The sequence below is a fragment of the Alligator sinensis genome, unplaced genomic scaffold, assembly GCF_000455745.1.
Source record: "Alligator sinensis unplaced genomic scaffold, ASM45574v1 scaffold1222_1, whole genome shotgun sequence".
Classification (NCBI taxonomy): Eukaryota; Metazoa; Chordata; order Crocodylia; family Alligatoridae; genus Alligator; species Alligator sinensis.
In genome coordinates, this window is record NW_005842620.1 from 525,657 (window position 1) to 540,181 (window position 14,525).

The following is a 14,525-nucleotide window of genomic DNA, read 5'->3' on the forward strand; positions in this document are numbered from 1 at the left end:
GTACTTCCATTACTCCCCCCACTTTTACCCCCCCTCCCCTTCACCACAGCTGGGTGGGTTCCCCTTCTTTGTCTGGTTCTCCAGGACGTAGGCTCAGGGAAGAAGAATCCACCTGCTGCTGCTGTCCCTTACTGAGTCTGGGTCTCCATATGAGTGGCCAGGGCAGCAGTGGTGATGGTGGGCAGCAATCCACTATTTGTACCCAGTAGAGAGTATGAGGGGGGAATGGGAGAAGTCCTGCAGAGCACAGAGAAGAAGGCAGTGGGGAGCCGGTGTTGGACTAGTTACTTGCTTCAGAGACTTCAGCTCCCTGGCTGCTGCTCTTGCAGCGTGGTCTGTGTGTCTTTGTGTAGGGAGTGAGGAAGGGAAGGCTGGGGCCCACCTGCGGAGGTGCAGCCACCCTTGCAGTGACAGTCCCAGCTCTTTAGCCCCTCTGCATCTGCCTATGTCTGAATGGTATTATCAACTTAAATGCTGTAACCTTGGGTGATACAGTTGCCATGAAGCATGTATTTGTGACTGGGAGCTATTTTCACTTTTAATAGTAGCTGAAACATTGTGCTTGTAAGGATTTCAAGTGACAGTAATGAAAGTAATGACACGTGCATCATACACTTAAGTCATCTGTGTAGCGTGGGGCTACATCACCTTTTCATCACATAAGCAGAATTGGGTATTAATGGCTGAATTGGCCACTGCAAGCCAAATGTACAGAGTAATCCAGGCCATGGACAGATGTGACACCTGTGCTGCTACAGAAATAGAGTGGACAGATGTGCATGCCCTGCCATAAGGTTAATTTTTGGCCCCCAGGCTCCCATGTAGCCACTGCTTGCTCCGTTGCTCTGGCTGCAGCTCTACCCGGGGTCTCTGGGGTCTTCCTTCCTGCCCCTACCCTGGGAGGTGGGGATGGGTGGCATGGTATAGCCCATGGGTGATGGAGTGGCTCATAGCCTAGGGTGTTCACACAGCATGGTGCAGCAGGCCCATGATTGGGGGAGCTGAAAGTGGGCCCTGGGGGCCTGTATGGTATGTGAGGAAGGGGTGGCACAGGTGTGTAGCCCAGGAGTCCTGTAGCTCATGTGTACAGTCCTTGCTGCTGCAGCTCTCAAGGTAGGAGACCACCAAACACTTTAAAGACTGGATAGCCCTGACATAGATGTACCTGTATCCAAGTTTCTGCTGTTCAGTCTAGAAGTAATAGAGGCTGAGGTATACAAGCTTTAGGTGGTGAAACTTGAATGTTATACCAGAATGGGGAAAATACTACCTACTATTTAGGGACAATGGTGAATAAACATACTTTTTATGTTGAGAAAAATATTTATGTATCTTGTTTCCAGCAATCATGTAAACTATTTGGTTTATTCCTCCAAATATAGGTTAAATCCTGGGTTTTTTAACCACTAGCTAGTAGCACTCAGTCAAGGCAATGCGTAAGCATAAATTGTTTTCTTATGTTCAATCTAAAATGCATTTTAAATAGTTTGTGAATAGACTCTTTTTTATCTGTGTTGTAATTTACTTAGCTGCCTTAATTATGGGCTCTTAATGATGGGAAAAGTATCAAGGTTTCTACTTCAAAAGAAGTCTTAAATTTTGTAGGAACCCTCCATTTTTGTCCAGTCATAGGTTAAACTGTTCTTGCATGATTTTTATGATGGGAATTTCTTAATGTCATTTTGGTTTTTGCTCTAGCATGCAGGAGAGAAACGAAGTTTAGCTGCAATAAACAAGAAGGGAAAGCCACAGCTTGAAAAGTAGGTTTTTAATCTTACACTAACTTACTTTTTTTCACCAGTTATTAAATTATATAAATATAATGCATAACGTCAGTAAAAGTGTTTAATTTAGGTTGTGATGAAGCTTCTTTATTTTAATAATTGAGATTGGTTAGGGTTTGCACTTGATTTTCAGCAAATCCTTAAAGGCTTGATACCCTTTGTCAACCAACAGTTTTGTGTTTCTATTTCATAACTTAAGTCTTTTGTAAGTCTTAAATTGTGGACCTGTCAGTTTACATGTTTCTTATCTATCGATCAGATTAGGCATATACTTCCAGCTTTTTGCTTATGCTTCAAATTGGTTTAAAAAAAATTGGCATGTAAGCCACATTTTGAAAAGGGAGAATATTGTAAAGAACTAGTATAGCTAATGTAGAGACAAACATAGATACCTGTCACACAATTGCAAATTAGTGAAATGTATGAGGGGCAGAGGACAGATAAATAGGGATGTCAAAGTGGTATAGGATTGCCTTTTTCTGGCCAATTTTTGCTTCATGAAAGGCTAAAGTAAAACAATCCAACGTTTTCCTACAATCAGATGATGCTAGCTGACTGAAACCTATGACAGTTTGCTTTGCTGTAGAATGTATTAAATAAAATCGGCCCTAAAATTTGGATCAATTTCAGATCTTCTTGCAAGTGCAGTAGCCCATGAGAGTGACAGACTGTGTTTTTTTCCCCCCTCGTTGTATATTTCATTTTAAATGCAAATAATACATCTGCCATCCTTGCTGTTCAGTGCCCTAATGCCTGTAAATCCAATACTGGAGTTTGTCAACTATTCTTTATTCCCTGAGGAATGTTAACACTAATTCCTGCCTATTGTCTTGTCTCTAGTATATTTACCTGAATCCAAGATAATTTCAAATTTTTAAGATGCTTCCCCTAACAATCAGACTCTATACATGGACAATTTATGAGTTTGTTATAATTTTCTACATATACAATCTAATTATTTCAGGGTCATCTTAAATTTGTCCCCTAACTGCTGCTTTCCCTGCTGTAGTGGTAGAGAAGCAAGCAGCCTGGCTCCTTCCCTATAACCCCCTGCCACTTGCGCCTGTGCCCCTAGCATCTGCCCCCACTCTCGCACCCTTGCTGCTAACCCTCAGTTCTGGCCCCAGTTGCAGTCTAGGGCACAAAGTGCATAGAACTCTAGCCCCTGCCCAGCTAGGTAGCAGGGGTTGCAGTTGGTGGCAGCTCTGGCCCCAAGGTCAGGCCAGAGCAGCTGCCACCACTTCCACTGCTGCCTGGCTGGGATGATGCAGGTCAGAGCTGTGACCGAGGGTAAGTGGTGAGGGTGGGCGGGAGGAAGGGGGAAGAAATCTTGTCTTGGATTTAAGTAAATATGATACCTTAACTAGGTACTTTAATACCATTTGCAGTGTTGACCCCTGATCCTGGAATACATTCATTTCTAGAGGATTTTTGGAGGTTTCCAATGGAATTTCCATTATGTTTTGCTTAAACCCCTTGAAAAATGTCTTAACGTTTAATCTACACAGAGAGAAAATAAAGAAAACTGAAAGCAGATTGAGCAATAGAATAAATGGAGTAAGAATTGCAGCCACACAGCACATCCGTTCAGGGGCAGTGAAAGGTAAGAAATTCCTTTAAGGGAAAAGCTCCTTACCAGTTATACTAGCTTTTTGTCAGTATTACAGAAGAATATAAGCTTTAACCAGTAGAGTTTTGCATGTGTACTACATGCATTACTGCTGTCCAGGGTTTAAGTCCTCTGATGGAAGAACTGTAATGGTTAGGCAGAAAAATTATTAAAACAAAAAAGCATCTGCAATATGTGCTGCTACTGTTGCAGACGAGTCCTTAGGCCCCTACATGTATTATGTAATTCGGGGGTTCCCAACCTTTTTATTCAGTGGACTGGCAAACCGTGGACCAGAAGTGACCAGCATACTGTGGGCCAGCAGCCAACCCTTTTTTATACTGAGTATAGGTATAAGGTGATTTGCCTCTCCTCATTTTTTTCCCCCCACCCCTCCCCCCCAAGAAAAATGGAAGATGGGATGGTGGCAAGACACCAGTTACTCGGAGAATATTCACTTCTGTTTTGAGTCTGATTCAAATGCTTAAAAACAGAACCTCAAAGTGTGAAAGCCTATAATGATACCTGATCATATGGAATTGCAGTATTCAGTATTTCATTCAAAGTTTCCTTTTACTTTTGCAGCATAGCTAGTGGCCTTTCTTAGTCAAGTCACTGTCCATGTGTTTTTCAGCTAGAAAATAAATCTGAATTGCCATATTTTGAGGACTACTTCTGTATTCATTACCTAGCTCTCTAGAAGGCTTCTGGTGTAACAAGTTGTTATTTATGCTGAGAGCTCCTTGTGTGGTGGATAACTGGAGACTTTACTATCATTTTAGTACCGCCAGTTCAATTATATACATATTATCTAATGAATAAAACTTGTGGGAAAGCTGCCTTTACAGTGGAGACGGCTGATAAATACTTATCCTGTGGGACCTGGCTTTTTAGACTGTCAACGCCTAGTGGGGTTATAGGAATGCTTTGGGTATTTAGCATCTTAATTTCATGTGGCTGTTTTGGAATGTGATTTTTTTGCAGATGGTAAAGGCAATTTCCTTCTGGGCTTGTGCCTAATATCATATTCAAAATAGTATGTATGCCATATCTCAGTAAATATTGTTAGTCGGATGATCCTCTGATTCATGAAAGTGGATAAAATCAGATGTGATGGATGAGAATGCTGTTTTTGCTGCAGAAGCTGTTCTACCTGCAAAATATTACAGAATTCCTGAGCTTGTGAAAGAATTTTGCTACTTTACGTTTCTAGTACACAATTTCTGGGTTTCCTCAGGCCGTGAGAAACTGAAGTCAATGGGAGTTGCACAGATGATAAATTAGGGCAGAAATTAATCGGAAGACTGTGATGAAATTCTCAGTGGGGGACCCCTTTTAAGCTTTACAGTGAAATCTGTTATCCCTCTGAAGAATTGAGTTACATGTTGAACCCCACCCCCAGCACAGTAGCCTATTTCTGTATGTTCTTTGTTCCTCTTCAAATTAATTTTTATGGTTTTCCTGTTGCATTAAGAGCTAATGTCTTACTGTTTCCTTTACAGTTTGAGATTATATTAAAAATTATTGCAACCTTCAGGGCCCTGGTAAGGATGCCCTTCATCGCAGTAGAGCAGGGCAGGCAAAATACGCAGGCCGAATCTGGCCTACCAGGCAATTTCATCCTGCCAGCACCCACCAACTAATTGTACCCTGCCCAACCTGCGCATCTTAACACGCTGACATGTAACATGCTGGCATGCATCAACCGATGCATCTCATATAAAACTAAGGAAGCGATATTCGTGCTGTACTCAGCACTGGTGAGACCGCGTTTGGAGTACTGCGTCCCGTTCTGGGCACCACAGTTCAGTAAGGATGTGGAAAAACTAGAGAGGGTCCAGAAAAGAGCCACCCGTATGATCAAGGACTTGCAAGGCAAGCCATATGAGGAAAGGCTGAGGAACCTGGGCCTCTGTAGCCTAAAGAAGAGAAGGTTGAGAGGGGACTTGATTGCGGCTTACCGCTATATCAGAGGAGTGCATCATGAGCTTGGTGAACAACTGTTTGCTTGGGCACCCCGGGGAAGACCAAGACCAATGAATACAAACTCCTGGAAGGCCGCTTCAGGCTTAATACCAGGAAAAACTCCTTCCCAGTCAGGGTGTCCAGACTGGAATAAACTCCCTCCAGTGGTGGTGCAGTCACTTACCCTGGAGGCTTTCAAGAGGAGACTGGACAGTCACCTTGCTGGGATCACTTGATCCCATATGTCTTCCTGCCTAGAGCTGGGAGGCTGGACCCGATGATCTGCGAGGTCCCTTCTGGCCCCAACAATCTATAGATCTTGCTTCCACCCTCATGGGTGGAAGGGCCCGTCCCAGCCAGCACGCAGCTTCTGGGTGGGGCTGCTGCTGTCACAGCTGCAGCTGCTGGGGGACCTTTGCTTCCCCAACGTCCTGCTCGCTCCAGGCACCAGGTAGGGAAGTGGCAGGGGGGGTTGCTGCAGATGTGTGGGAGCATGGGGCTGGCAGCTGCAAGTGTGGAGCTTGAGGTGGGGGGACCCTCTCCCACACATTCCCCCCTGTGGAGCACAGTTCCCAGCAGCAGCAGCAGCAGGTGGCAGGCGTTTGGAGTGCTTGTGGCCTGCGCAGGTGCTGCCACCTGGCGGCACACAGCACCACCTAGTGCTGCACATGATGGTGAGGAGTGCATCCTGGCAGACTCGCTTTCATCACGTGGCGCCCTGCGCCATGGGGGAAGCCCCATGCAGTGAAGCTGGCTGCCTTTCCCACCCCCTGCCATGCAGGTACTGCAGCTCAGCTAGAAAGCCAGGAACAGGGCTCCCGCCACTTCCAGCAGAGTTCCAGGACCTGTACAGCAAAGAGCAACAAAGGCAGCTGGCTTCATCACACGGGTCTTCCCCCAGTGGTGCGCTAGTGCTCGGAGCTGCATGCCAGCCGTGCGGTGCCCCACTCAATAAAGATGGGCTGGCCTGGATGCCTCCTTGCCACCACGTGCACCACCGGTGGGGGCTGTGCGCCATAGGGGAGGAGTGGGGGCAGGGGTCACCCACCCCCCAGCATACCCTATTGCCTCCCCACACACAGCCACACCCTCTCACAGGCCACCCTACACACACCACCAACCACACACCCTCCACACACAATATACAAGAGTAAGACTTTATTTTTGAGTTATAAAATCACTTCTATATACAGTATGCAAACACACATCATAACGAATATTTTTGTAATAAAATTAAAATGTTATAGTAGGTGTTTGACTTTTAGCGTATGATCCGGGTTTTTTTTCTGGTTCCAGATGGCAACCCTCCCCTCTCAAAAGGAGTACTTCTGGGGGGGGGCAAGAGGAGGAACTTCTGGTGGCAAAGGTCAGAGGTTAGGGGGTGGGACCACCTGTCAAGGAGTGGGGCTACCCTTGCGGCCCTCAACAATTCACCAAAACCCAAAATGGCCCTCCAGCTGAAATAATTTCCTACCCCTGCAGTAGTGTCAAGTAGTTTACATATGCTAACTGGTGGTTTGCTTTAAAGCTAGTATGGTCAGAGCTCCTTTGCACATCCCTCCTTTCAGAACTGCTTGTCTTCTCTTCTTTCCACTCCAGATCATTGGTTAGTAGGATCGTAGTATTGAAGGTAACAGTTCGGCCATTCATTAAGAAAAAAATAGTAGTTTAATCCTCTTTTATGGCATTTTAACAACCTGGAAAACTTGAATCTCTTAAAGCTTACTCTCACCCACCTGCAACCCTTTTTCTTTCCTTAGCTGTTTCTCAAGCCTTTCTCTTCCTTCCTATCCATTCCTTTTTTTTATATCTGGCTGTTCCCTGAGCTGGCAATATATTAGGACCTGGATTATTCATGTCTGGGTAGTTTGGAACCTGTTTAATTCTCAGCAAGTTACTGAATTAAAGATGAGCCACTCAGCTGTTTGCTGCAGCTTTTACTTCAAAGGATGCAACTATTTTGATCTGTTGGAGTTCCTCAATAGTCCCACACAGCTGATTAGAGAAGCAGTGCCTTTTACAGTAAAAGCTGCAGAAATCAGCTGGTACACTTCAGTGATCTGTAACTGTTTGCACAGGTGTATATACCTTCAGGTAGTTTGAAAACCTTCATCTTGTAGCTATTGATAATTAGTGTTGTAATCTTGTACATGTATAGTTAATGCCAGGTACTTGAATTTTCTATTGTTAGAGCAGCAAACACTGATTTTTTTTTAAAAAAAATCAAATGTTATGCTAATTCTTAAGCATGCGTATAGAATTTCAGACAATTTTTACATAACCCAAATTTCGTTAAGTTGAATAGTAATTGGATTCTTGCTACCTGCTAGATATGCTTGTACATTGCCTGTTCCTGTTACTCGCACATTGGTTTGATAAGGGCAAAGACTATAGATGAGAGACATGAACTCCACTCCTGTCAAAGCATCCTTTTAAGAGAGAACACAAAGCCGTTGCATGGAATAGGTAGTTAGTTGCCTTTTCTTGCCTTGCAGAGTTCAGTTTCCTCAGGGTGGTAATCAGGCACTCAAACTTACAAATTTTCCATATATAGAATCTAATTATTGGGGAGTCCTCTTAAATTTGAAGCTGTTGTGGATTTGGGTAAATACAGTATAATAAGATCTAAGAATTAATCTGTCCTCAAAGTCTGGTGAATGCAACACATGAAACACAGACTAACACTTAAATCTGAACTAGCAGGCCATGAGTAATCCCAGGCACTATATGCATTGTGATGCAAAATAAAGAGATTCCCCTTTCGTTTTTAGATCTGAATTTGGATATTGGTTCTGGACATGACACGTGTGGAGAAACTTCTTCAGAAGGTTACAGTTCTCCTTCTAGCCCACGGCATGATGGGAGGGAAGAAAGCTTTGAAAGTGAAGAAGAAAAAGACAGAGGTTGGATTTGTGCAGTGTTATGCATGTTGATACTCATTTCCTATCTCAGTAGGACCTAAAATAGCTTGACCACTTTAAACGCAAACCAGTGTTCCAGAAACATCTTTATTCCTGTAAACACTACTTTATGTGAATTTGTTGCCTTTAGTCATTCTGTGCAATCAGTCACTCCCTTGCCAGTTGGTTGGTATTCAGATTTTTACTGCTGTTTTAAAATCTTGTTTAACTTCAGATTCGGGATATATCCCGTTTTCTACCTTACTAAGAAATGTATAAACTTCAGTAAGGTTTTCTCTTAATTCTTTCTGAACTCAACTACATAATCAACATTTTTAATTTAAGAAAATTATTGATAACATGGGATCTTCTGGATATAATTCTTGACATGCAGATGTTGCCTGGAAAAACATCCCCAATTATTGTATGCCCTTCCATTCAGTTTGCTGCACAGGCTTCCTCTATGTATACATTTTTGGAGTGCCTCCAGTATTGATAGCAGACTACCTAGACATTTGTTCTGCAGTATTAATACATGAAAACAAAAGATGATGCTCATCTTTGTCTTATGGTCCTTATTATACTATAACCAAGGAGAGTGGGGGAAGATACGGTTCATAGATTCTGTAGCAATCTTATATTCCTTCTGATAAGGACCAAGGCTTTAGGAAAGGAGAGTAGCTTTTTCTCTTTACAAAAAAAACTGTGTAATGTTTTCATTGAAAACAAATCCATGAAAGGTTTTATATAAGGGCCCTGGCAGATGTCACAGTTATCTTGTGATTATCATACCACATGTTCAGCCAATTTATCACATGATAAAACGGCAAACAAGCCACAAAGATGTTCCACATTGAACGTGGAACATCTTTGGCTGGTTTGTTTAGTGCTTTAATTTTGAATGTGTGGCACGCAGCCGACCAATGCGCCATGTGGCATGCCTTGAAATGTCCCCACATGCATTACTGCCATGCATTTCTGGTCCTAAATCACAGCATTATCTATTTGTGTGTTTTAGATTTTGAGATTGCTTGAGTTTTACAGTGCAGTAGATCAAAATGTTTTGACTGACCTAAAAGGAGCCAAGAAGTTCTATGCTTGAAATCTCAATTCCTTGTCTTGTATCATGTCAGCCTACTCACGTTCTGGAGCAATGACAGTCTTGCACTTTCCTAGGTAGATGACCACAGCTTCTAGTTTTTGTGACTTCCACTCATATAGAATGCCAAAGGCAACTAGTCTCATGGGTTTGGGGTAAGGAAGCAGTAGGGAGCAAGGCAATAAACCCTCAGCCTTTTTATAGAGGGAATCAAACCTATTTGAAATGGCAAGGTAGATAAACTACCTCCAAATATAGTCTCAAAAAAAATGAAACCAGTAGATTTTATGACATAAGTTAATGTGAATAAATATTGGTCCTGGGAGGAGACATAGAAGAGGTTTTCAGAAGCATGCACTTATGATTCTTCCCCTTCCTCCCCTGCCCCCACCACGCTTTGTCTTCACAGACACAGACAGCAATTCTGAAGACTCTGGGAAACGAAATGCAACCAGGTTTACAGGTTATGGTACTGTCGATCCATCGAATATCAACAAATCGGTTTCTCAGATTTCTTCAGCAAGTAATGAAAATGGAAGCACTTCAGAGGTTCCTTTGAATTCTAAGTTTCAGCATATTTCCTTTATGTCTGCCTTACACTGTGTGATGCACAATGGTGCCCAGAAGCCTGAAGCGGTAGTCCCACCACCCATATCTGCTGACAGTAAAACAATGGAGATGCTTGTTACCACTCCTGTTGCTACATCACCACTAAGAGAATCTGCAAATCCAACTCCAGGCGGATTGGGGTCAGTGACTTCTGGTGAATCTGAGAAACGCCTTGAGCTGTTGGCTTCCCCTCTACAAGTCCCACCTACTTTCCTTCCCCAACCTGGTAGCCCAGCTTTGCACTTGGCAATACAGAGACTGAAAATTCCCTCTCCACAGGGATCGTCAGAGAGTTGCACAGTTAATGGACCACAACAGCCAACAGGAAACTTAAGCATTGGATCACCAAATACTGCCTTTATCCCAGTCCACAACCCAGGTAGTTTTCCAGGATCCCCAGTTCCTACTACAGATACCGTCACAAAACCTGCAGCCCAGGTGATAGGACTGAATCAAATGGTGCCTCATATTGAGGGAAACACAGGAGCAATCCCTCAGCCTACCAGTCTTAAGGTAGTTCTTCCAGCAGCTGGTCTTTCAACAGCCCCACCGCCACCTCCACCAGTTTCATATCCTTTGCCAGGCAGTCCTCATGCTACCAGTGTGTTGCCCAACCAGAATACAAATGTGCTAAATACTGTAGCAACTTCATCACCTCCTCAGTCAGCTAGTCTAGGTGTTGGCCAGATCCAGTCCTCTGTTCCTCCTGCAATACCTACCCATACACCAGGCCCTGCCCCTAGCCCAAGCCCTGCTTTAACACACAGCACTGCACAGAGTGACAGCACATCCTATATAAATGCTGTTGGAAACACTAACACTAATGGAACTATATTGCCACCCCAGCAGTTGGGGTCAGGGACCTGTGGGTCTTGTGGACGTAGATGTAGCTGTGGGACCAATGGAAGCCTTCAGATCAGTAATTATTATTATCATAACCCACTTCATGGACAAGTCTACAGAGTTCCACCTTTCTTCCCTCTGCCATCTCTTTGCAATGGCAGCTACCTCAACCAAGCACATCAAAGCAATGGAACACAACTTCCTTTTTTCCTGCCTCAGACTCCATATGCAAATGGGCTTATGCATGACCCAGTAATGGGGAGCCAAGCCAACTATGGTATGCAGCAGATGGCAGGATTTGGGAGGTTCTATTCAGTATATCCAGCACCTAACGTAGTTGCCAACACAAATGGATCAGGGCCCAAGAAGAATGGGAATGTTTCATGTTACAATTGTGGTGTAAGTGGACATTATGCGCAGGACTGTAAGCAGTCATCCATGGAGGCCAATCAACAAGGTAATCATGATAACTCCCAACGGACTTGCTTTTGAGTTTCAGTTTCTCTTTATCTGACTGACCATGCTGTTTCCATTCTTTCAGAAATGTGCGTGCATGTGTGTGTGTATGTGTGCGTGTCTGCAAATGTGCATAAGTGATCTGCTATAAAATTTCAGATTAGTTTATCTATGTCCATTAATTCTGTAGAGCACTGTGTGGGAATATGTTCACAAGCATTATATTTAAATGAGATACGATATAGGGCTAGGAAGTTAAATCGTACCAAATCTAAATTTTCCACGGGGCTTTTGGCATAATGTTGAGACTTGCACATTAAAGTTGGTTCTCTCACTCATTCCCTATCAAAGGTGTGGCATATAATTCAGCATTGAAAAGGACTAGAAATCATCAAGTGCTACGTGTGATACAAACCATATATTTTTAAGATACATGTGGATTCAGAAAATGAAATGACTGCGCTCATTTCTAGTTTTTGCTAAAGCTTGCTTTTGCACAAGTCATCTTCCCACACCCCCTCCGTACCACATGATTAGTTAGACTTTTGAGACAGTTGCAGCAAAGAGAACCACATAAGATACCAAGAAATGAAGATGAAGGGAAGTATCTGGTTTCATGATTTCGGTCTTTTTTTTTGTTTTTTCCTTCAAAAGAGTGGGGGCAAATGCACAGTGTTTGTCTGTTTGTTTGTTTAGACTACTAGCTACTTTGTTCTCTTTCTGATCCATAGTGTGTGGTCCACTGTGACCTAATCGTTTTGCCAGACTTGAACAGAAGAGACTAATTGTGGAGGTTTGGGGGTTTGGGCTTGTTTGTTTGTTTTCTGTGGTGACGTCTTAAATGTATAGGGATGGATTTATTTTTAAAAGTGACATTTTAGCAAAGACATGGAATTTTGCGGAGCTGCTTCAAATAGGACTGGAGAATAAGATGGTGCCTTTTGAAGAGCATGTCCATTTTGATACCTTATGGTGGTGTTGTAATCCATTTGATTCCAAACAGTGACTCAGTAGTTCTCTTTCCTGTTTTAGGCACTTACAGACTGAGATACGCACCTCCCCCTCCCCCTTCCAATGATACGTTGGATTCTGCAGACTGAAACAAGTAAACATTGCCTACTTAAACTGAAGCTGGGAAATTGTGGGGCAGGGGGGAGGGTTCTTTGACCTTGTGTTTGGGACATTCCCAGTTTTATATTCTTTTTGGAATTTTTCATTGCTTTTGCACCTCCGTTCCAATACAAAAGAAGAAAGCTGAGTCCCCGGTCTCCTGGTTCTACAAGTCTTGCCTAATGCATGTAATTCAAACTAACAGCCAAACAATCAAAAAGAGCATTTGAACCATACTTTTGCACTGAAGACTTGAGACATGTGCAATGTTTACTACATTTAAAAAAAAAAAAAAAAAAGTCCTCTGACCTCTGACATCACTGATGGAGCAGCCATATGGTGAAAGAAGAAACTTAGTCATATTTTCCCACAATCTTTCCCCCCTCCTCATTCTCCTTATGCTGCTGGTTTTCTTTTCTCACCCTCACTTTGTCCACATGGTTTCATTGCACTGAACAAGTGTTTGGCTGTTTATACAGACCTTGTCCATATTCTAAATCATTACACTCCTAAACTGAGGGAAAACTGTTTACTCATTGTATTAGGGGAGACTACCAAAACACAGAATAGTGTATATGTACTATATTATAGATAATACATATACATAGCTGTTGTGAGTCTCAAATCAACAAATTACTTGGTATGGGAAGGAGTTGAAACTGTGTGGACTTGAAAAGATTTATGAAAATGAACACATTTAAAAAAGATTTTACATCCATTGTAGCTTTTTAGCCTCTTTTTTCAGAGATAGTAAAAAACAAAAAACAAACCTGGTATGAATGTTGTAATCAGCGTGTTTGCATTTGTAATGAAAGTTGACAGCAAGGTCGTTCCCTTTTTTTAAGCTATTCGACTTCCGTGTCAACACAGAATGAATGTTATTTGATTGAAGTTTTTTTTTTTTTTTTTTTTTTTCCCCTGAACTGTTACAGTGTTGCATTGTATTGAGAATGTAAATGGTTTATTTCAAACTGAACAAAAATTAAGATTTTCTACAAAATAAAGTCAGGTATTGGTATAATTAGAACCTGTCTACCAAATAGCAAAGTCACTATTTTATAACAGTTCACCACTATGCGTGATTATGGTATAATGTGAAAGACTGAAATGAGTGCTAAGATGGTATTAATCATGTCACTAAGTTTAATGCTGCTGTATTTTTTTTATTTTATTTTTTAAAGCCAATATATGTACTAAATTGCTTCCAGGTAATATTTGATTTCCTAAAGTGCACTGAGGTTATCTGGAAGATGAGTGTATTTTTGACTGCTGCATTCAACACCGATGAACAACTACCACTGTATTATCCATAGGATTCTGGCATTCCTCGCAGTTCATGACAGAAGCAAAAGGAGGGTATTTTTGTTGTTGTTTAAGACTAGTATGCAGTAGAGGGACATAAGTAAAATTCAGTCTTTGATTCAGCTGGCTAATAATAAATTTGCTAAACAAAAAAAAAAAAAAAAACTTGAAGGGAAAAAAAAAGCTTGATTACTACATTTGTTCATAGGTAGCATTTATATTTATAGCACCAGTGTACATTTTGAAACTTTTCTTTGGGGGAGGGAGGTAGATGAAAGCTTTAATTTAAAAGGAGAAAGTTTAAGTAGTAAATGGAAATTATTTTGATTAAATATTTTATTTGATCTCGGTATTTTTGGACCACGATAAATGAATTAACTGCGTTGGTGAGGGTGTTAAAGCACCAATGGGCTCGCATTGTGAATTACCTGCCAGTTGTACTTTACGGAACTTATTTTATGATTTAAAATACTGTACTGTAAATAGGAGGTATGTTACCTTCTCTTTATTTGTATGTTTACCATATACTTTGATATTTGAAATGTACTGGAAAGGTCACTTATATTTCTAGAAGAGATTGGATTTTATGCAACCTTTTTTCCTTGAATTAACAGCAATAAAAAAAGAAAAAAGCATCTGTCTGCAAGTACTATACTTAATCCTTCATAACAATGAAGGACTAGTGGTGCCTTCTCATTTTGGTGCGTGATAGCAGCTTCCAGCTGAATAAGTACCTTGTTGTGTCTCACTAGCAAAGCAGTCCAGGTATAGAGTGTTAGGATATAAATGCTGTTCTTTCCTTAAGACAAGATGCTAAGTTTTGGACGAAGTAATAGTGATGAGAGCTT

General features: G+C 42.0%; 1 protein-coding gene across 6 annotated transcripts in view; it reads left to right on the forward strand.

The window, feature by feature from the left end:
• The window catches only part of ZCCHC2 (zinc finger CCHC-type containing 2), a 35,224-nt gene extending 20,884 nt beyond the window's left edge, over positions 1-14,340 (forward strand). For 2 of the 6 annotated variants that reach the window (XM_014524512.2, XM_014524511.2), the window contains 5 exons: positions 1,699-1,760; positions 3,293-3,387; positions 8,130-8,261; positions 9,767-11,266; positions 12,298-14,340. In XM_014524512.2, coding sequence (XP_014379998.1) covers positions 1,699-1,760; positions 3,293-3,387; positions 8,130-8,261; positions 9,767-11,266; positions 12,298-12,365 — 1,857 coding nt within the window. In that variant the 3' untranslated portion in view covers positions 12,366-14,340. The remainder of the gene's footprint in view (positions 1-1,698; positions 1,761-3,292; positions 3,388-8,129; positions 8,262-9,766; positions 11,267-12,297) is intronic. The other 4 variants (XM_025215067.1, XM_025215068.1, XM_025215069.1 and 1 more) reach the window with 4 other exon arrangements.
• Positions 14,341-14,525: the final 185 nt, after the last annotated feature.